The 23,759-nt window shown below is 33.4% G+C and overlaps 2 protein-coding genes across 2 annotated transcripts; one reads left to right on the top strand and one right to left on the bottom strand.

Moving 5' to 3' along the window:
- Nucleotides 1-3,719: 3,719 nt before the first annotated feature.
- LOC134239450 (coadhesin-like) lies at nt 3,720-15,851 on the bottom strand. Its single transcript, XM_062721631.1, has 8 exons — nt 15,806-15,851; nt 14,575-14,763; nt 12,626-12,805; nt 11,986-12,165; nt 9,532-9,711; nt 5,679-5,858; nt 4,767-4,939; nt 3,720-3,815 (listed from the first exon to the last, which is right to left on the bottom strand). Exons 1-8 carry the CDS (start codon nt 15,849-15,851, stop codon nt 3,720-3,722), a joined length of 1,224 nt encoding a protein of 407 aa, XP_062577615.1.
- Nucleotides 15,852-18,706: 2,855 nt separating this feature from the next.
- Nucleotides 18,707-23,747, top strand: LOC134239472 (ankyrin repeat domain-containing protein 16-like). Its single transcript, XM_062721656.1, has 7 exons — nt 18,707-19,089; nt 20,394-20,516; nt 20,940-21,037; nt 21,815-21,966; nt 22,328-22,486; nt 22,629-22,707; nt 23,464-23,747. Exons 1-7 carry the CDS (start codon nt 18,767-18,769, stop codon nt 23,625-23,627), a joined length of 1,098 nt encoding a protein of 365 aa, XP_062577640.1. The 5' UTR covers nt 18,707-18,766; the 3' UTR covers nt 23,628-23,747.
- The last annotated feature ends 12 nt before the right edge of the window (nt 23,748-23,759 follow it).

The raw sequence follows: 23,759 nt of genomic DNA, 5'->3' as shown, positions 1-23,759 counted from the left end.
TTACTATTTTGAACAAAGGACTCCCGTGAAACCCCTCACAATTATCATGAGAATCAAGACTACGCAAAATATAATCTACACTTCCTAATCACGATTTCAAATCAATATATTAAAACCAAGTGGAATTTTCTTACCGTACCATGTAGAATAAGATTTATGAATATTCAAATTGTGACATATATTTTTAAATTGACCAATACCCACCTCTATTACAATGTTGTCCGTAACAAGATTCATTTTTGAACATTGATGTTCTACCGAGGCACATTTTAACCCAGAAAATTTTTCTAGGGTTTAAGCATTTTCGGTATCTAACGTATTTCTGAGTTCCATTTCCACATGATTCGCTACATTTTCCAACGGTTCTCCATTTGCCCCATTCAGACCATTCTTTTCCTTTAAAAGTTATGGAATATAGATAATGTATTGCATGATTAAGAAATGTAAAACATTTCAGCTTAAAATCAATTACTGTAAAACACATATTTTCGTGGGGTCAATTGCGTGGTTTGAATAAAAACTCTTGGTTTGTGGGGTTTTGAATTCGTGGATGAAGAATTGTTGAGTAGTTATGTATGTAACATTTTACATTTCGTGGTGGACATAAATTCGTGGGTCTCTATATGCATTAAAAACAAGGAAAATTAAACCACATGAAAATTTGTAATTTTACAGTATTTTAGTAGCAGGATGACATTCAGATCATCTTAGCCAAAAAAAAAAAATGAAACGATCTTCTTCTCATATAAGGGAGTCTTGTCTTCGCCTGTTACTAGATGTCTTTTTTTGTCTTGTATCTGTCATGTTTTTAAAAATATAATCTTCTTTCTACTTTATGGTCAAACAAATATGTAGTATCATAGTTACGGTAAAGGAAATTATTTTTGATTCCTTTCAAGGAAATATATTAATCTGATGGCATCTTTGATTTTTTAAAGATTCATACGGCCAAATACAGAAACAAAATAATGATTATTTAAATATTTTTAACATTGAAAAACATGCATTTACTTTTTCAAGTTCAAGCAATATTCTGAGGATAGAAAGAGATCCTTTTAAACCTTTCTGTCCTAACTCAAAATGATTTTAATATTCAGTAAAATAAACGGAAAGGTCTTCAAGATTTTAGTTGTTGATACATGTAAACATTATTTAACAATATAATTGTGAAATAATTTCAAGTTCAACAAAAGGAACATTAAACACAAATTTAACCCTAGAAATTTTGTGTCGAAAAGAATTGTATTTTTTTGTATACAGTATATTGTTAGGAGAGACATTTAGCAATAGTAAAATGGAGAATATTATTCTTTAAGTTAAAATTTGAAATATTTGTTTCTCATACTATTAAATCTTGGTTAATATTAAGATAAGGTAGTTAATTTGACTTTTCGTTGATTTGATATAATTTTTTTCGGTTTTGGAACAATGGTATTGCCCGTAGACTTCAAAGCCAACTAAATTCACAACCCAATGTAGTATTTATTTTCTTGACAAACTAATAGTACGTTTTAACCAATGGTATGTTTTGAACAAAAGCTCATTACATTAAATGTTACCGTGTATAGTATGAATTGCTCTGTTTGCTTTGTTTGTTTACCGTTCCTTCGAGAACCATTCACTTATATTTAGACTCCAAGCTAATTAAATTTTGCCATGCTGTTTCTGAGATAAGTTCTTAAATAATTATTTAATACTAGTTGGCTTAATTCATGGTCCTGTTTTAATCCTTTTTCCATGAATTCATTATTTCTCAAATTTTACATATTTAATTACACATCTTTATGGCAGCAATATTTTTTTAGTTATCCGATATATTTTAAAATTCATATTAAAATTGAATCAAATTAAAATTAAAATTGATATTAACATAAGATTATATTTTTTTCTTCTTGATTTAACATTGTAAATAAATGTTAAATATTTTCACAATAAAAAATTGAAAGATACTTGTACTCACCACAATCTTTTCCGTAACAAGTTTCACTTTTGTACATAGATGTTCTACCAAAGCACATTTTGACTCCGAACTTTATTCTAGGGTTTAAGCATTTTCTGTATCTTACGTACTTCCGAGTTCCATTTCCACATGAGTTGCTACATTTTCCAACAGGTCTCCATTTACCCCATTCAGACCATGTCTTTACTTTAAAAAGAAATGAATAAGTGCATAAATAAAGAAAAAAAGAAAACATTCGTGAGAAGTTAAAATCTTTTGTGAGTTTAGTTTACTTGAACCAAAGGATGAAAATGTTTCTCTAGCCTGGTTCCCTGTCCCCGTTTTGCTTTATATGATCCTCGACGCTAGGCCTTGGCAAGGGTGAGCCAGGGGACCAGACTAGATAGTTTTTCCTGATCAAACAGTGTTCCGTTTCCATCTTGGGATGCCTATCATTTTGAGCATGCCTTCTATATTTTCTTACATTAACAATTTCTTCTTAAAAATTCCTATGTCAGTTTTAACTAAACTTACCATCAAATATCTTTGAAAAAGGGATCGATTTTTTTATGAAGGGTCACAGACTTTCACAGAAAGATAATTAAAGACTCTTTAAAATTTGGTGACATCATTAAAAAAATCTTTCGGAAATACCACTGGGTATAAAACAAACAAAAAAAACAGAACCTTTTATATGATATATAGGTAAGATCTATTTTGTTCAATTAAAAATGTCACTAAGTTGGAGTGGGATCTTTTTCGGAGATCAAAGTTTTATCCGAGATTATACAGGAAATATTTCAGTTTTTAAATCCTTTTAAGATCAGAAGGACGACGATAAGTCATTTTTATGGAAGAATATTCAGGTAGTGTAAATTTGAATTTTCTTAAATCAGTACCAGAACGCAATCTAATGAATTTCAGAATTCTTATAAATTTGCGCCGTATACAATCTGTGGGTCTAAAAAGTCTGGTTTTATTTAGATTGTACTACAATGTATATTGTAGCGTGCGGCGTCAACAGGGTATGAAATTTTCACATGGGAATATACATTTGTATAATATAATTTGTTCTTAATTAAAAAAGTGAGGCTCTGTAAAGTCATATATGTCATATAAAATGTAGATTCCAGATTAATCAAAATTGTGTTCCCTTCCTCTTCCCAGTAAGGAAGTATAAAGCCTCAGGGAATTAAAGTATATCGAAAATATCTTTGAAAAATCATCTTCTTGATAGGACATATCATATGTAATATGATTTAAGGATGATCAGGTGGTGTGGATTCAAGGTTATGCAATCACTAGTCCAAGTAATTTAAAAGTATTCATTTTAGTCTAATTTGAGAATGTAGTCTTATTTGAGAAAAAAATTTGAAATTATCAACTCTTTCTCTTGTATAATGGAAAATTGATTCCATTAATAATCACATTTAGGGCAACGGCATCTAGAACAAGATTAATAAATGAATGTTGAAGCACTGAGGTATGTCCTGTATCTTACTTATTTCTGAGTTCGCCTCCAGCAGTTACATATACCTATGGGGCTCCAGCTATCCCATATTGACAAGATTTGATTTTTTAAAAATGAATCTAAACATATTCTGCTCATAACTATCAGAACTAAAAAAATACTGTACTGTGCTGAGTTTCAAGAAAATCGATGCTTTCAATCATATATGTGTGTACTAACCTTTACCGCAAGAGGAGCGATGACATCGTTTATATGTATATGTTTTCCTTCTGCCGTAACATCTTTTGCCTCTATAACGTCGTCCTCGGCTTAGACAAGTCCTATATCTGACGTATTTTTGAGTTCCTTTCCTACAGTTACAAGTTCCAACTGGTCTCCATTTGCCCCATGCAGACCATTTTGGATCTACAGTAAATTGATATTACAGTAAATGCATACCAGTATATCAGATTCCTCAACGAATATTGCTTTTAATTAGAATGTTCTAATCTGTACAATTAAGCATTGAAGTCTAACATCTAGATGTTCTCGATCTTTTAAAAGAGCTCACCTAAATCAATATTGTCTTTAAGTAAGTCCATTATTTAACCAACAATCTAGAAGTTTAAATCTCAAGATGCAACATCCTTGCAGCTTTGATCTGATAGAGCTAGCAGGTACTAGGGATTAGACTTATCCAAAAGCTTAAACTAGTCACCCAACAAGAAAATGTGATTCAAATTCAGCATCTGAAGCAAGTTTGAGAAAGTTCATCGCCTGATGCATAATACCTGCAAATTTGGTAAAGATAGGCCTAATAGTTTCTTGGTAAGAAATTTGTGTTCATACCTTTAACCTGATTAATTATCTGGAAAATGTATGCCAGATCTAGAATCCAAAGAAGGACCATTAATGTACATCCTTAGATGTATCATCTATGCAGATTTGCTGATTATAGGGTTCATATCCACTTTAGAATGAACCTGCACCAAAATCTTTAACCTATGCGCTCATCCAGAAATAGCATGTTTGATTCAAAATCCGAAGCAAGTCCATAAGTGTGCATCCTTAGAAATATCATCCATGGAAGTTTGTTCAACATACAGCTTATAGTTGTTTGAAAATGAAACTGTTTCAAAATCTTTAATCTGTTCACTTATACGGAAAATGTAGGTCAGATCCAGCATCCGAAGCAAACCTAGTAGTGTGCATCCTTAGATGAATCATCCATGCAAGTGTGATAAATATAGGGCACCATACATATTTTCTATTTAAATAAATGTTTAAAATTCCTCTCAGAACTATAAAGTACTTTGTTGAATTTTAAAAGAAATAAAGACAATAAATTTTAAAAATGTAGTAAGATTTACAACAGACAGAGCGACGACATGGTTTATATTTATATGTCTTCTTCCTGCCGTAACATCTTTTGCCCCAATAACGTAGGCCTCGGTTTAGACATGTCCTGTATCTGACGAATTTTCGAGTTCCTTTCCTACAGTTACATTTTCCTAGTGGTCTCCATTTGCCCCATGAAGACCATTTTGGATCTGAAGAAAATTGACACCAAATATAAATATCAGATTTACAAAAAGCAAATCCTCTTTAGTTCAAAATATTTTATTCTGTACAATTAAGCATTGAATTCTAACTTCTGGATGTCGTCGATCTTTAACAGAGCTAGCTCAGCTAACATTGTCTTTAAGTAAGGCCAAGTCCTTATTTAACAAACAATCTAAAATGTTTAACTTCAAGATAAAACATGCTTGGATCTTTGATCTTTGATCTGATAGAGCTAGCAGGTACATGTACAAGCCATTATACTATCACCCATCTAGAAAATGTAATTCAAACCCAGCATCTTAAGCAAGTTTGAGAATGTTCATCCTTCTATGTATCATTCATGCAAATTTGCTCATCATAGGGCTTATACCTCCTTTAGAATGAACCTGCTGTGCAACCATGAATGCATCATCCATGCAAGTTTGCTCAATATAGTACTCCATACAGATCATCTTCGAATTACTCTCTTTAAATTAATTTTATACATTCTGTTCAGAGTTAATAGAACGATAAAGTACTTTGTTGAACTTTAAGAGATTAAATAATAACCTTCAATGCATAAGCCATGCAAGTTTGCTCAATACAGGGCTCCATACAGAGCATCTCCGAATTAATATATTTAAATTAATTGTATATATTCTGTTCAGAGCTATCAAGAATGTAATATACTTTGTTGAATTATAAGAGATTAAATAATGTCACTTATAAATTTGCAATAAGCTTTACCACAAATGGAGCGACGACATGGTTTATATTTATATGTTTTCCTCCTGCCGTAACATTTTTTGCCTCCATAACGTAGTCCTCGGTTAAAGCATGTCCTATATCTGACGTATTTTTGAGTTCCTTTCCTACAGTTACATTTCCCTACTGGTCTCCATTTGCTCCATGAAGACCATTTTGGATCTACAGTAAATTGATATTAAATGTAAATATCCGATTTGTTTATAGTCATCATTTCGTAAGTTCTATGGTCGATACAATGACCTTATCAGCAAATACAATTTATAATTGAATGAAGTGCTGACCGACATTTTACATACTACATGTAACTGTTTGTCCATTATTTATACACTGAATTGATTACGGAATTTTTCGTTATTTTCCGATAATGACAAGACTCACACGGCGGGTGTGACCAGTCAGCGGAGGATGCTCACTCCTCCATGGCACTTGATCCCACCTCAGGTGTTTTAGAGGTCCGTGTTTGCTATACTCCTATTTTGTATTGTTTTATGGACTATTGAGATTGAATACTGTTCTCCATATACAGAGGAAACAATACCCAAGACCCTCCAATGCATTAGAGGTGGGATCAGGTGTTATGGGTGAATATACATCCCCTGCCGACTGGTCACTCCCACTGTGTGCTCCTTGTTATGATCGTGAAATAACGGAAAATCAGTCATCAAATCAGTATGTAAATAATTGACTAACAATTAGTATGAAAAACGTCAGTCGGCATTTGACTCAATGATAAACTGTCATTGTATAGAACTTACAAAATTATTACTTCAGATCGAGACTGCTGAAATGCTTGTTTCATATTTAAACTACAATCGTCTTGTAATTGTTTTAAACAATATAAATATTTTGGTTATTTTACTTATTGAAGAGTTTACAGGTTTTTTTTCGTATATTCAACTAGTGTATTCTACTGTGACAAGGTTTCGCATGTGCGTTATAAGATAACTTGTCTTGCATTTGTATCTTCAACTACTGCTCATACATTCTTTGCCTCCTTTGCGTAGCTTCATGTGTGTACATCTGCAATGATGAGAATTTCAAACATAGGTAATCAGAGATGACAGAGCTCACCTCAACAAATGTTGTTTTTACGTAGGGCAAAGTCCCATATTTAACCAACAATCTAGACGTTTACATTTCAAGATGCAACATTTATGCAGTTTTGATTTGAACGAACTTGCAGTAATTTGGTAAAAGAATTGTAACCCATCAAACAAATGTAATTCAAATCCAGGATTTGAAGCAAATTTGAGAGTGTTCATCCATTGATGCATCATCCATGCAGATTTGATTAAAATAGACCTTAAAGTTCCTTGGTAACAGATCTGCTACCAAACATTTAACCTGGTCCATTACCTGGAAATTTAAAATGTGTATCAGATCCAGATTCCGAGGCAAGTCCATTAGTGTGCATCCTTAGAAATATCATCCATGGAAGTTTGCACAACGTAAGGCTCATACATTCTTTAGAATAAACTTGCTCTTAAACTTTTTAGCTTTTTACTAGGGATGGCAATTCGTAACCGGTTAATCGATTCATCGGTCGAAACGATGCTAATCGGTTAGAAAATCTGTAATCGGTTAGTCGGAAAAAATAAAATATATGTAAATTTGAGCGCAGTTTTTTTTTAGAATTGCTTCTTTTTTTGGAAAGGAAACCGTTGCATATCTTATTATTAAGAAGTTTGGAGGTAATTATATATTGCTCTCCAAATTGAGATCGTAGGGGTAATTGGTCAATGCGTAAAGTGTTAATTACTGTTTTAGAACATCATGCAGTTATTTACATAGTCCTGTGATTTTCCAATGACATAAAAAACATCACCGTTAAGCACTTTCAATTATTGTTTGTCTATATTTTGCCGTTATCTTTTAAATTAAACTGTTAGAAAAATCGTTGTAAATTGTAAATAAAGTGAGAGTTCAGACATAGTTTTGATTATGGTGACAATATAATGCAGAATTAACCTCTTAAATCTACGTTGGAAAATTATCCTGTCTGATTTCTCAAACAAGATTCATGGTCTTCTTAATTTTTTCTTGTCTATTGAAATTAAAATAAAATATACTCTTATGTACATAAAATTCTCAGATCAAAATAATAAACAAAATGTAACTTCTAACTTCTTTTTTAGCCTTCTTGTGTATATGAAAAGAAAATGTCAAAATTAGTGTTGGCAAATCGGACGATTTTTTGTAACCAGTTACTCGCTTCATCTTCCGATCGAGTACCCGGTTACTCGGATGATTTTTGGTAAAAGTATCAATATATATTATTTATCTTATTCTATACTTATCGGTAGTAGTGATGCATAAATATACTGTATAAAGAAATTATACACATTATACACATAATACATACATACGATATCGTCTTAGATTAAAGAAAATGAATAGGGAATTAGACACACAAAGAAGACAAATAAATACGTCATCATCAATCACCATTTTACACTTTCTTTTCCAGCCCCTGAAACATGTCGCAATCAAGGAGAATAATTATTTTCATACTCCATAATTAATATTTATTATGTGGAGTGTCCGGTAAATCGCTGGTTTCCGAATAATTTAAGCTTAGGTGATTTAACAGATTTTGAATCAGCTGTTCTTTTGTTACAACTCCAAGCTAATTATGTCTGCGGCGGCATCTCGTTAAATTATGAAATGAGGTAATTATAATCCAGGCCTTCAAAATATGTACATACCATAAGCAATCAAAACTATCAATTAAATAAACTGTGAAAACTAATCAAAGCAATTTGATTCACTACAAACATGCACTAGATCAAGTCTAACGGTACCTAGAATTAGGAAAATGTATAAGTTAGTATACATTTTCAGATTATAACACATTCATTTTCTATGCCTTTACTATGTAGAATTAAATTTATCCGAGTAACCGAATAGCAGTTTTACTAACCGATACTCGCAACGTTCGACGGTTAACCGGATAACCGGGTACTCGTTGCCAACACTAGTCAAAATGTATATCTTGATACGACTAACCGGTTAATCGGTCTGAACGTTTTGCGGTTAACCGATTAACAATTCTGGAATCCATTGCCATCCCTACTTTTTACTCATCCGGAAAATTCAGCAATGGAAGTATGCCTGGTCGTGCTCATTCTTGGATTTGTAATCCACGAAAGTTTAGTCAGATCTAGAGTATTATACAAAATTCTTACTTTCATGTATAACTGTTCAGTGGGAATAGCACCAGGATATTTAATGGAACTTTTGTCAAAGCAAATCTCAAATCAAAAACTGCGTTCTTCTCGAAATTCCGAAAGTTGTTATACAGTACTATTTAACAAAAGGAAAACTTTCAGCGACAGGAGCTTTCGTACGAGCGGACCAAAATCGTGCAAAGAATCGAAACCGCCTTTAGACATAACAAATCAAAATCTATGCATGAATTTAAAAAGAACAATTTAAAAACCTACTTCTTTAGGGATTTTAATGCTATATTAATTATTACTTTCCATGTATCCCTATATATCTGTACATAGTATATTCCAATATCTATTATACAGATTTTGAATATGTTGATATAAAAATAGAAGTTTAATCAAATAAACCAGTTTCAGATTCAGTTTTATGATTATTTAGAAAGGAGATCAGATTCAGCATTGATGCGACCTGGTAATATACACGTATGCATCCTTAGATGTATCATCCGTGCAATTTTGTTCAACACAGGACTCTAAACAGACTATCTATGAATTATTTTTTATATAATAGTAATTAGAAAAATTCTTATCAGTACTTTGTTGAATATTAAGAGATTTAAGGCATTATATAATGTCACTTATAAAACTATAATAAACTTTACCACAAGTGGAGCGATGACATTGTTTATATTTATATGCTTTCCTCCTGCCGTAACATCTTTTGCCTCCATAACGTATTCCTCGGTTTAAGCATGTCCTATATTTGACGTATTTTTGAGTTCCTTTCCTACAGTTACAAGTTCCAACTGGTCTCCATTTGCCCCATGCAGACCATTTTGGATCTACAAATAATTGATATCATATCTACATATCAGATTTATAGAAAGAATATCCTCTTTACTGAGTATTATTCAATTCAGTACCATTAAGCATTGAAGTCTAATATCAGGAAGTCGTCGATCTTATAACATCGCTATGTTGTCAAACTGAATACCGCAATAATATTTTAGTTGAAGATGTAGAGGGGTATAATACAGCACATAACCCACTGTTTATAGTTACATTTTCCAATAATCTCTCTTCAAAGATACTATTTTAAATTCACGTTAAACCCCTATTCTTTTTATTTCAGAACCTGTGTTGTTCATGTTGTTAATAGACATAAATTAAATGATGTTTTAACAGTGAAAGTTGAATGACGCAATTCAATAATTGTTATGATCAGTAAATAATGGGAAATCCGTCGTCAAATCGGTGTGTAAACTATTGACTAACAATTAGTACAAAAATCGTCCGTCGGCATTTATTAAAATCCAGGAACTGAAACAAGATTGAGAGTGTGCATTATCCGTGCAAATTTGGTTATAATAAGCTTAATGGTTTCTTGGTAAAAGACCAAACTTCAACCTTGTTTATTATATGTACATGTACCTGGAAAATGTATGTCAGATGCAGAATCTGAAGCAAGCCTGGTCTACATGTAGCATTTGAATGATAGATTTAATCGCGTGCCTTATTTGATATTTGCGAGTTCTGTGACCTACTTTAACTTGCGAATATTAATCGTTGATAATTAACCAATCATCATGCTTAGTATTGTAGAGAATGTTTGCTAGGTCGCGAAAATTAATCGTCGCGGATTGCATGATTTCGAACTGACGAATCGTGAATAAAGGATTACACGAATAATAGTTTGTGTACAATACTTAGAAATGAAATCTGCACCACAAACTTTAAACTGTTCACTTATCGAGAAAAAGGCATGTCAGATACAGCATCAAAAGCAAGCCTGGTAATGTGCATCCTTTGATGTATCATCCATGTAAGTTTGGTCACCATACTTTGGTTCATAGTTTCTTGGAAATGAGACCTGCATCAAAAACTTTAACCTATTCACTCTTCCGGAAAATGTAGGTCAGATCCAGCATCCGAAGCAGTCTGGTGGTTGTATCATATATGCAAGTTTTGTCAATATTGTGCATATAGATACTTGCAACGTTAACATCTGAAACTTCGACTGGTATATGAAACGCTAAAAGCATTTTCCATGCAACTCCAATCACGTTAGGGTAAAGAAGAAACTGCACCAAACCTTTGACGCCGATGTCGACACTGACGCGGACACCGACAACAACACCGCCAGTTCCAGCTGCTCCATACAGACCATCCTCGAATTATTTTTTTTTATTGATTAAGAAATATCTGGTCAAAACTACATGTGTAAGAACTCTAAAGTATTTTTTTTTAAATTTTCATATTTATTACTATGAATTATAACAAAACGCCCAGGGGCCACAGCACTCACCTGAGCACATCGGCTAGGAAAAAGCACATATCAGATCAGAACTGAAAGTTTACTGAGGGGGGGGGGGGGGGCTTGAATTTTAACCCCCCAGGGGATCATGCTTTGAACGTGCTAGAATCTACACTACCTGAGGATGATTCCATATAAATATTACTAATCATGGCTTTGAAGTTCTTGAGAAGATTTTTTTAAAAAATGTCCTATATATTCCTATGTAAAACTTTGATCGGCCATTTGGCCCCACCCTACCCCCGGGGATCATGATTTGAACAAAGTTAAATCTACACTACCTCGGGATGATTCCACATGAGTTTTATCTTTCTTGGCCCAGTGGTTCTTGAGAAGAAGATCTTTAAAGATTTTTCCTATATATTCCTATGTAAAACTTTGATCAGCCATTTTGGCCCCATCCTACCCCCGGGGGTCATGATTTGATCAAATTTGAATCTACACTACCTGAGGATGATTCCATATGAGTTTCATCTTTTCTGGCCCAGTTGTTCTTGAGAAGAAGATTTTTTAAAAATGCCATTAATTTTTCTCCAATTCAGAATTTTCTCCCCTTGGAAAAGGGCGTGGCCCTTCATTTGAAGAAACTTGAATCCCCTTTTCCCAAGGATGCTTTGTAGCAAGTTTGGTTGAAATTGGCCAAGTGGTTCTTGAGAAGAAGATGAAAATGTGAAAAGTTTACAACGACGACAACAACGACAACGACGACTACGACGACGACGACAGGCAACGGACAAATTTTGATCAGAAAAGCTCACTTGAGCCTTTGGCTCAGGTGAGCTAAAAATGTAATATGCTTTACCACAAATGGAGCGACGACATCGTTTATATTTGTATGTTTTCCTCCTGCCGTAACATCTTTTGACCCAATAACGTAGGCCTCGGTTTAGGCATGTCCTGTGTCTGACGTATTTTTGAGTTCCTTTCCCACAGTTACAATTCCCTACTGCTCTCCATTTGCCCCATGCAGACCATTTTGGATCTACAGTAAATTGATACTTGTGTCAGATTTACAAAAAAGAATATCCTCTATACATTCTAGGATCTAGATGACATCGATCTTTAACAGAGCTCACCTCAGCGAATATCGTCTTTATGTAAGGCAAAATCCCTTATTGAACCAACATTCTAAAATTTTATATCTCAAGGTGCGACATGTTTGCACCTTTGATCTGATAGAGCTACATCTACATGATACATGAACTAGAGATAAGATATCAAAAAACTTCAAACTAGTAACCAACGAGAAAATCAAACAAATCCAGCAACTGTAGCAAGTTTGAGGGCGTTCATCACATGATGCATCACCTCTACAGGTTTAATACCTACTTTAGAATGAATCTGCTCCAAAAACTTTAATCTGAACTTATCAGAACTATAAGGTACTTTGTCGAATTTTAAGAGATTAAATACTGTCAATTATAAAAGGTTATAAGCTTTACCACAAATGGAGCGACGACATGGTTTATATTTATATGTTTTCCTCCTTCCGTAACATTTTTTGCCCCAATAACGTAGTCCTCGGTTTAAGCATGTCCTATATCTGACGTATTTTTGAGTTCCTTTCCCACAGTTACATTTCCCTACTGCTCTCCAGCTGCCCCATGCAGACCATTTTGGATCTACAGTAAATTGATATCAAAAGTAAATATCAGATTTATAAAAAGTATATCCTCTTGAGTTATAATTATTTAAATTGTGTATCAGTAAACATTGAATTCTAACATCTGGATGTCGTCGGTCTTTTAACTGAGCTAAACTCAACGAATATTGTCTTTAAGTAAGGCAAAGTCCCTTATTTAACCAACAATCAAGAAGTTTATATCTCAAGATGCAACATTTTCACCTTTTTGATCTGATAGAGCTTGCAGGTACTAGGGATTCGACTTATCCAAAAACTTAAAACTAGTCACCCATCAAGAAAATGTCATTCAAATCCAACATCTAAAGCAAGTTTGAGAGTATTCATTGCCTGATGCATCATCCCTGCAATTTTGGTTAAGATAAGCCTAAACGTTTCTTGGTAATAGACTGGAATTCAAACCTTTATTCTGAATAATTACTTGGAAAATGTATGCCAAATCCAGAAACCGAAGAAAGTCCATTAGTGTACATCCTTTGATGTATTCTAGTAATCTACGCAAATTTCTTTATTTCCCGATCATGACGAGGACCACACGGAGGGTATAACCGGTCAGCAGGGGATGCTCACTCCTCCATGACACCTGACGTCACCTCTGATGTTTTGGAGGTCCGTGATTGCTCTGCTCCTATTTTGTATTGTTTTAGTGGTTTGATCTTGAATGCTGCTCGTTATCTCCATGTGTTTCGTTCAACATAAGGCTTATGCCTACTTTAGAATGAACCTGCTCTAAAAAATTAAACCTATACGCTAATCCGGAAAATGTAGGTCAGTTTCAACATCCGAAGGACGTCCATATAAGTGTGCATCGTTAGAAGTATCATCCATGCAAATTTGTTAAACATAGAGCTCATAGTTGTTTGGAAAAGAAACCTGCTTTAAAACATTTAACCTGTTCACTCATCCGGAAAATGTAGGTCAGACCAAGCATCCGAACCCAGCCAAGTAGTTTGCATATTCATTAGATGCATCATGTATGCAAGTTTGCTCAATATAGGGCTCCCTACAAAGCATCTTCGAATTATTGTTTTTAAATCAATTTTGAAAATTCTGTACAGAACAATATGGTACTTTGTTGAATTTTAAGAGATTAAATACTGTCAATTATAAAAAAGTTATAAGCTTTACCGCAAGGAGAGCGACGACATGGTTTATATGTATATGTTTTCTTCCTGCCGTAACATCTTTTGCGTCCATAACGTTGTCCTCGGTATAAGCATGTCCTATATCTGACGTATTTTTGAGATCCTTTCCCACAGTTACATTTTCCTACTGGTCTCCATTTGCCCCATGAAGACCATTTTGGATCTACAGAAAATTGACAAACGGAATATCACAATATAATATATTTTGTCGGAACGGACAAGTGCTGTTATACAACACAATATAATTATAATTATTTTATTACCATTTTCTTATATTCTCTCTTCAATCATATTAATTTAAGTACATGCTGATTTTACAGTGTTTTAAAAACAATTGCTCTTGCAATTGCTTAATAATGTGAGCGCAGAAACGGTAGATTTGGGTGTTTTTACTTAATGAAGAGTTTATAGTTTCTATCGTGTATTCTACAAATACTTTCTATTGTGACAGGATTTTGTGTGCGTTAAGGGTTGTTAAATGATGTTGATTTACAGTGACTTTTATAAAGAAAGCTGCAATGAATATAAACTTAAAATAACAATTTGATGTAAATTTCCGACCTATGAAAGAATTGGAAAAGCTTTTGTAAGATCTTAACCTTACCACAGTGGCGGCGATAACAGGACTTGTACATGTATCTAATGCTACTGCCGTAACATCTGCTGCCTCCGTTACGTGGCCTCGGGTTGGTACATGTCCTATATTTTACGTATTTCTGGGTTCCTCTTCCACATTTATTACTACATTTTCCATATGACATCCAGCTGCCCCACCTAGACCACCCTCCATTTACTTAAAAATAAAGAAAAAAATGGAAATCCCCATCACCAATCACAATCTTAAGATAACTGAACAAAATTTCGGCTAAGAAACATAATTTGGACTTTTTATATATAGCCCTGAAGGACTATTTCCTGAATGACTGTTGCATGAGAGAGAGCCAATCTCAGTTTATTATCTGATTTTTAATGGCTCGGGGGACTTTGTTGAAAACTCACTGATCTTTAAAATCATCTACTCTATATTTGAAAAACAAACAAACAAAACCGTGAGCATTGCACGTCTAAAAATTGGTTTTCGGGAAAGATCATTTGAGGGTCTAGCTTGTAATGAGACCTATATAGCATATAGGAAAAGAAAATAAAAGAAAAAAATGTTTAAATATTAAATGAGATCTACAATGGGGTACATTAATAATATTTTCCATTGCATATTAATTTTTATTATGTTGTTCTTAGTAAAAAAAAAAAAAAAAAAAAAAAAAATTCACTCATATAATGTCGACATATCGGTCCTCAATTAGAACATGCATTCTAGGCACCTTGGGGCATTTGTTGCGGGGATCTTGATTGTACCTACGCCTAACTAGTTACTGAAAATCGAGTTTTAAAGTTTCATGAAAACCAGTGAATTTCGCATCTAATTTCAAGGGCTTGGCCGAAGAACATTTACTACTACATGTATGCGTCTTATAGACTTGTCCCTATAAACAAACTGTAGGGTCGCAGCAAACGAGAATTAAGCAAAGGTTTACCGGTTACGATTCGAACGTTCTCCGTTTATATATGTATTGTGTTGTAAAGAAAATAAACAAAACATGAAAATATAACATCTTAGATTTAAATAGTTAGAAAAAGTGAAGATATTTGCCTTCAATCAAAACAAATATTTTCTGCATCCGTTTCAATAAAGAAAATACATGTATATCTTTTACGGGAAATTTTTCTCAAAATTTCAATACCGGGGTATTTCAATATATAAAAGACATTTTTTTTTAAAAAATATTAGAATAAATGAAATTGTACCTTTGCAGGTTGTTTTGCATATTTTATACACAAAAATGGGTCTTCTTCCATGTCTTCTTCCATGTCTTCTTCCATGTCGGTTACCTCTTCTCTTGGAACGTCTCTTGTAATTAGATCTTCTACCAGAACGACGACGGTTTATACCCCTTCGATAAGAACCTCTTCTATAACGTCGCCTGTAAATCCGAATTTGTGTACGACGCCTGTACACGCGTCTTCGAGATCGCCGAACAGTAACATAAGTTCGCCTATAAGTGCGTCTTCGAGATCGACGAACAGTACCATAAGTTCGCCTGTAATTGCGTCTTCGAGATCGTCGAACACTTACGTATCTGCTCCTGTAAACGCGTGTTCGAGACCGTCGAGCAGAATTCCGTCGCCTATAGCTATACCCACGTCTTCTGCGAGAACGTCGAACACTTCCTTTTCGTCGTCTGTAAAATCGTCTTCGTCTGTTGAAACGTCGGATTTTAAAGCGAGAGCCGTGTTTTACTTTGAAACTCCCTCTTACATGTCTTCCTCTGAAAGTTGTTTTAAAAAACTGAAGGAGTTTAAATTTTCATAGTTACGAAAGCAAGCTATTTACATGTATGTAGTGTATTGAACTAAACTGAAATATTCAAACCAAGTTATGAGGGAATCTAACATACTAGTATGCTGAAAAATTACTCTTAAGAGAAGTTTAACCTGCAACAATTAAGTATCCAACAAAATAAAACTAAATTAATGCGTAGAATTTTAAAAAAAAAAACAAACATGTAAAAAAAAAAAAAAATCAGAAACCTAATTTCTTTCACATATACATGTACAGTAGCAGAAACTCAAAGTTTTATCCCTGACACCATTTTGAAACATACAAAGACTACTTCTTTTGGTTACGTATTTTAGAAATTCTTTTTAGATGTTAATCCGGATATTTTTTAACTTAAGTTTTACTAATAAAATTCTAAAGCTTTATTTTGCAATTATCGATTCTATTGTTACTTCTGTGTTATTAAAATGTTTACTTAAGTCTGCTTTTAGTTTGTGATCTTGGGACCTGGAATTGAATCCATTTACAATATCATAAGTGAAAAATATGCTATCAGTTATAGTTAGTTTAATATGTTTGGTGGTCATTATTTTGTTATTCAACCATGTATGAAAACCTGATTGTAATAAATATATTTTCTTATTTATACCTTTGTTTTTTTTTTATCTACTAAAATGAATTTAAACATACCTGTACCCATGCCTCGATGGTGACCAATATCCTCCAGATTTTGAGATGGTCAAACATTTATAGGTTTTGATTCCAGTCTTTTTGTTACAATATCTAAATAATCACCATTCACTGAATTAATGTGTGAACACAAATTTAGCGACACTTGAAAACAGAAATATAAAATTGACATATAGAAAAGTCATCTTACGAAAGTACACAAGAGAACAGGTAAGCTAAAAAACAAAGGCTCAGTAACAATTTGATGTTCATGTTGGAATGAAAAGAAGATGATAGGGATGGGAAAAAATGTTTTCCTGCATCAGCAAATCCATACTGAAAAAAATAACACGCAAATATTTTATCAAATTGTAACCTGATATTAAATGTTTCAAATAATGGATCTTTTTACAGTACAACACAGAAAAGTAGGTATCGCTTTGAACTCCAAAAATCAATGTTTCAATGTCAATTGTTACAATTTTTATATGCAATGTTATCATTTTATACTGCACTGAGATTTTGTGGTATACGGGTTTCTTTTTCAAATAGAATTCTTCACAATACAATTTCTTCTGGTAAAAATTTAGGTCATATTCTATCCGAGTAAATTTAAACACTATAGTATATATTTTGCATCATTCAAAGTGTAACTGTTAGGGACCAGACAAAATTTATCACAATGATGGGACCGGTACAAACAGACATGGGACAATGAGTTTTTTCATCGAAGAAAACTAGGGGACAAAAATATTTTAAGCATCAACACCCATGTGACAAACAGTTTTTTTTAATGCATTACAGTACAGTTTAGCACATTTACTCATAGTTAAACTTATTTCAATGCAGTATTTTTTTTTTATAAAATGTATTTTCACCTTTAAAAATCATAAAAAGTACAACATAAATCTATAAAGCTGCATTCAAAAGAAGAAGCTAAATAAATAAACATACCGAGTAAAAGTAATTGTTTACAATGAACTTTTTTCTTATTACTTAGTATTTGTTGCAAATATTTTGTGAACTATTAAGATGTAACCATGGGACAGTAAATGATGATTTCAAAGAAATATTTTTTTATCAAATGTCTTAAACGCTTGCTAAATTTATAAGCAGATTGATCAAAGTTATCTCCAGAAACAAAAAATCAGACCTATATAGGGGTCTTTGATGTAAAAGAAAAAAAAATACTTTAAAAAGTGTAAAGTTTGTGGTTGATTTATTTTTTTTAATTTTGGAATTTCAGAATATATTAATTTCATTTGTCACAATATGCTTGGATATTTTAGAATCATCATAAAACATTTCACTTCACAAAGATAGCTCTCTGAGCAGTATCAGAATGGAAAATAGAATTCTTATCTTAGCAGTGCTGTAAATACTTTAAGATACTTCAAAAGGGGAAAAATCCTCTTAAAAAACAAAATATATACAAAGTCACGTACATGTTGTTCCTGTTTCAATTCCATTTGAATGGAATTAATCGCAAATCGAATTTTTCAGATAGTGTGCCCCTGTTTGTCGATAAAATATTGAGTGAAAATAAAAAAAAAAAATAAGAGAGAGAGCACAGGAGGTACGCGAACTCCTGTGGAGAGAGAGATGTTAATCCGGGAAATTATCAGCGGCGGTTTTGGTTTTGGACATAATCGTCCGCGATTCTCTTCCGAGTAAAATTTTGATGTAAACAGCATGACAGAGTTTAGAGTTAGGGAGTTAGTCCTAGTGTCGAGATATTTTGAGACAGAATTGAAACAAAAGTCCATTCGATGTTAAGTCAATTCTGTTCATGGATGAATATTTCAAGGCAGCACAGCATGGCGATCTTGAATATTTTAAAACATTAACGGTAAATACAAATAATGAAGGAAAACCTACATGGACATTGAACACACAATACGACAAGTCGGGTGACACTGTCCTCCACATCGCAGCTAGATGTGGCCACTTGCCTCTTCTGCAGTATCTCATAGACTCTGGCGCCGATATAGAAACCTCGAATCTCGACGGTAAAAGGCCCCTACATGAAGCAGCCCAGGCTGGTCAGACAGGCTGTGTGGAGAGTTTACTGAAGGCAGGGGCGCAGGTGGACAGTTTAAAGAGGGCTGACTGGTTAGTGAGTACCAGTAGCTTATTGATTATAGACTGATAGTTGTATGTAGTGCTTACACTTTTCATTATAGGCATATCTACTGTTTATTTTTGTGTAACCATGTTTTTTGATGGAGAGGTTGAGTAAAATTCCACAATTCTGGGGAGTTCGCAGGTTTATCAAGCAATGTAAACAACAAAAAGTGAGAGCTTTGCAACTTTAGAGTTTTGACACAAGACTACTCCAGTTAAAATATAATTAACTGGCTAGCAAAAATAGGAGGGGTGATCAAAAAGTTCGCAAACTATCTCTATATCTACAAAACCACAATTCAGATTAGAATGAAATTCAGTACACACATAGCCATACACAAGATCTATAAATAGGGTATGCTGAATAAAGTTTTTCTCCTTGTTTGTGACGTCACAATGTGAAAATGACGTCACTATGTAGGTCACTTGTGACGAAAAATGGTTGTATAAGTCGAACTCGTTCAACAAACGACTGTACAATATATTGTATAACTCAGAAATTCCTCTGCGGTATCATATAATTATTTGTACACAGATTATTAAGATAAATGGGTTCCTATAAATTCAATTAATGATTGGATTGATCGTTCTAGTGAAGGAAGGCAGATGGTTAAATATGATACCTGTCATCTTGCCCAGTGAAAGCAAGTTTGAAAAGATATGTGATTTTAATTAAGCAATTTGCTATCAAAGGCCTCCAATTTACAATTGAAAAATAGTTGAATATTTGAACAATAATATAGTTATTAAATACCTAAAATATTGTTTACTTTAGATTTTAAACATATAACATGTATAAGGTTTGATAAAAAGGAGGCACTTATTCTCTATCCTCATTGAATAAAGGTCTATTCCGAGACAGAAGATTTGTGATTTAATGGTCGGCATGCTTATTTTTGGAAAGGATATTCTTATCCACCCATTCTGTTGCCGAGATTTGACTATTTCCGACAAATGAACTGTTCTTGGTATAAAAATTAACTCACATGGAAATAAATATAAAACTCAGAAAAATCTTTCAACTTTTGTGACAGAACGCTAAGGAGGGGGTCACGTGACTGCCAATATCATGTGATTCGCGCATGCGCAGAACGGTGGGTGATGTGCATTAAAACTGGAGAAGATTGATTTAAAATATAACCAACACTGAAACCAAATATTGTTTCTTTTTATGAAGTTATTCAATTAGTTCGCAAACTTTTTGATCACCCCTTGTATATATATGTAAGAGGACTACTTTTAAAATACTAGACATGGATGTGCTGACTGATAGTTTGAATTGTGTATTCCAGGACTCCCTTGATGCTTGCCTGTACCAAAGACAATGAAGATGTAATAAGGCTTCTTCTGAAGTTTGGGGCCAGTGTCCACTTAAGAAACAAAGATGGATGGACACCCTTTCATATAGCTTGCAGGTCAGAAGAGTCTTAGGAAATAAAACTTTAAAAGCATATAATAGATGCATCATTTGTTTGCCTACTGGTAAAATTAATGTCGCTCAATTAAATTAAATCCTAAATTCAAAATGCTTTTTCCTTCAGTAAAGATGGTAAAAAAGGTATTCCCTAAAGATGTGATATTTAAAACATTCATTGAATGATTCATTTAACATGATAAACTCACTGTTAAAAAAAAAGTCCTGATACAAAAACACCCCCAAAAATATTCAAAACAGCTTTATAGCTAGTGGAAATGACTTTGCTAATATTAATACATCTGCACACATCTTAGAAAATATCTATAAGGTATCTGGCTTATTAATTAATTCTGTAGACCTTCTTGTGTGAAAACTTGCTATATTCTTTATAATTACATGTACTCTTTGCTTTGAATTGCAGGGAAGGCCACATAAACATTGTTCAGCTTCTTTTTACGCATGACAACTCAGTTTGGAACACTGCCAGTAAGAATAAAAGGACCCCTCTACATACTGCAGGTAAATTAAGTCCAATCAGATGCTATCTGTTTTACTGGAGAAAAAAACAGGTTGGATTTCAATTATTTCATGTCTTTGAAGTGCATGTTCACTTGAAATTTACCAAAGTTTCTTTCATATTTTTTTTCTGGCAAAAATCAAGAAAAAAAATATTGTGACCTTCAAACGACCATACATGTAACAAAGATTTTACATTAGTGAAAGAAAGTTTTGTTTATTCAATGATAGATTGTGTACTGTGAAGTATACTGCGACACAATGTATCTGGCAACAATACATGTATATATAAAATCAGGCAATTTCAATCCAATCAAATTCCCTGATCTGTCAGAAATTTTATCTCCCACTACATATTAGATAAGAAAAGTTTCATCATACAAATATTCTGTACTGTAGATTCCTAATTATATGCGAGGAATTAATTTCCACGTAATTTTCGCGAGAAGCATCAGTCGCGAATTAATATTACTCGCTTTAATTTTTATGGTGTTCAAATCAATGTAAATTCTGTCATTCAACCATCCATTCACGAAATATTACTATCGCGATTTGACATTAAATAGCCAGTTCGAGTTAATGAGTACTCAAGAAAAAATAAGGAATCTACAAATACTCTGTATTTGAACATCACATATTTCAGGAACTTGTAAGATAGAAAATTGACATCCATGAATTCAATTTCCATCCCTAAAAGGGGTGAATCATACAGCAATATAATATCCTAAAACCTTTTACTAATTCATTTTATGAGCCTCAGTTCTGTTTGTATCTTTTCAGCTTTACATGGCTGTGTTCCAGTTGTCTCCTTTCTCTTGGACAAAGGGAGCTATCCCCCAGACAGCAAGGACAGTGCTGGGACTACTCCTCTGATGGACGCCATTAGATCAGGTCATACTCATGTAGCAGAAACCCTGATCAGCAGACAAAAGGTACACTGGTCAAAACCAGATTGATACAGCAGATTTTGTTTAATGTTCTTATGTTTGTAGAGACTATTTTGTTTGTCTGAATTATATACTGCCAACCAAATGTCATTGAATTTTGGAGAGGAAGTCACTTGGACCTTCCAAACAAGGTAGTGCATGTTTATCATTAGGTATTAATAAAAGAATTTTTATTTAATTGCTTCCTTGATCAGATATTAAATAATTGAATATCTGTATCAGATACATGAACACGTGTACATGTATATGAAAGAATACATGTATTTGCTCTGGAATATCTTTATTTACTGAAATTACTGTTGGCATCTGGCTTGAGCCTTGATGGAGTTTTCATTTTTTTGTGTAGGCCAGTGTTTATGAGGAGGATAACTTTGGATTACAGCCTCTTCACCTAGCAGCTCAGTCTGGATGTCTAACTTCAGTCAAATTTCTGGTGGAAAGCTTAAAGGTCAAGGTCGACTCAAGGTCATCAAAAGGATTTACAGCTCTCTTTGTAGCTGCAAAGGTATATGTATTTATGTATGAATTGCATCACCATATCAACTTGATGGTGGGGTGGGGGGTTAATAAATTGTACATGTAAATGTAATGTAATTATAGGCATACCTACCAATCTAAAGCTAATTTTATATACTTTTCATAAACAGGAAGGTCAGTTATCTGTGATATCCTTTCTAGTGGCATCTGGATCTGATGTAAATCTCACTGACAATAAGGGAAGAACAGGTAAGTATATTTATCCTGTAACTATTGAACAAATAAAAGTAACATAATAAACTAAAGCTATATTCAGTCCCCAAAACAACCATATGCATTCCCAAATCTTTATAAGCATTGTGACATACTTATAATGATTTATACACATGTAATGCTTTGTTATGCAAAAGCATCATAATTTCAACTGTAATGGTGTGCCTTAACTAAAGCTATATTCAGTCCTCCAAACAGCCTTATGCTGTGACCTTTTTTTTATAGACTAATATGTAATGGAGGCTTGTATAAGATTTTCTTACCCTTGCTCAAATATGCTTCATGGAGTGATCATGTATTTTCTAATATTCCAGTATGAAATTTATGAATGCATCATTGTTTTTATACCGTATAGCAGGGTGCTAATTTTGGTGTTTTTATGATAGTCCGCTAAAATTTTAATCGCCAAAATAGTCAGTACTCTTCTAAGTGTCCATTTTTAAAGAGCTGAAACCCTGCATCCGCTAAAATAAATTACGCCAAAATTATTGGTATACCTTTGAGCAGGCAAAATGCCAAATTTTACACCCGCCAACAAAAAAACGCTATACGTTATATTGTTGCACGGCCTTTAAGAATTCAAACAGGAAACTTTCAAATTAATTTTACAGAAAAAAATCATTTCAGGAGAATTTCTGTCATGTACCGTATATCTGAAAAATAAATTAAAAAAAAATAATTAAAAAAAAATAGTAATTTCATTTCCGTAATTAGAGTTTTCTATCTTTTCAGCTTTACACATTGCTGCGGGAGCTCAGCATTCAAAGACCTGTCAGTTTCTCCTACAGCACAGAGCTGTTATCAAGGCAGACAACTCTGGCACCACCCCTGACATGCTATCCAGGAAACCTGAAGTCTGTAGACTATTTCGAAACTATCAAACTCCAGAAAAATGATAGTAATTTTTAAAAGAGAGTGCATATGCAGATATAAAATAACAATGACAGAGTGAATCATTTATTTTGAGTGAATTTCTTGGATATGAAAAGATTTTAAAAACATGATGTACAAAAATGACCTTTGGATCT

This window comes from Saccostrea cucullata, unplaced genomic scaffold, assembly GCF_032062105.1.
Source record: "Saccostrea cucullata isolate Sc308-1 unplaced genomic scaffold, CSIRO_AGI_Scuc_v1 ctg991, whole genome shotgun sequence".
Lineage (NCBI taxonomy): Eukaryota > Metazoa > Mollusca > Bivalvia > Ostreida > Ostreidae > Saccostrea > Saccostrea cuccullata.
The sequence above is the reverse complement of the archived record's forward strand: the minus strand, read 5'-3'. Positions and strand labels throughout refer to the sequence as shown.

What these genes read in the sequence shown, in the direction of transcription:
- LOC134239472 (XM_062721656.1), top strand. Translation starts at nt 18,767, where the DNA reads ATGGATGAATATTTCAAGGCAGCACAGCATGGCGATCTTGAATATTTT. An exon ending in CCCTGATCAGCAGACAAAAG is followed by an intron (nt 21,967 to 22,327) that starts GTACACTGGTCA and finishes TTTTTTGTGTAG; the next exon opens with GCCAGTGTTTATGAGGAGGA. An exon ending in CTCTCTTTGTAGCTGCAAAG is followed by an intron (nt 22,487 to 22,628) that starts GTATATGTATTT and finishes TTTCATAAACAG; the next exon opens with GAAGGTCAGTTATCTGTGAT.
- LOC134239450 (XM_062721631.1), bottom strand. Translation starts at nt 15,851, where the DNA reads ATGGAAGAAGACATGGAAGAAGACATGGAAGAAGACCCATTTTTGT. An exon ending in ATGTCGTCGCTCCATTTGTG is followed by an intron (nt 12,166 to 12,625) that starts GTAAAGCTTATA and finishes AATTTACTGTAG; the next exon opens with ATCCAAAATGGTCTGCATGG. An exon ending in ATGTCGTCGCTCCATTTGTG is followed by an intron (nt 4,940 to 5,678) that starts GTAAAGCTTATT and finishes AATTTTCTTCAG; the next exon opens with ATCCAAAATGGTCTTCATGG.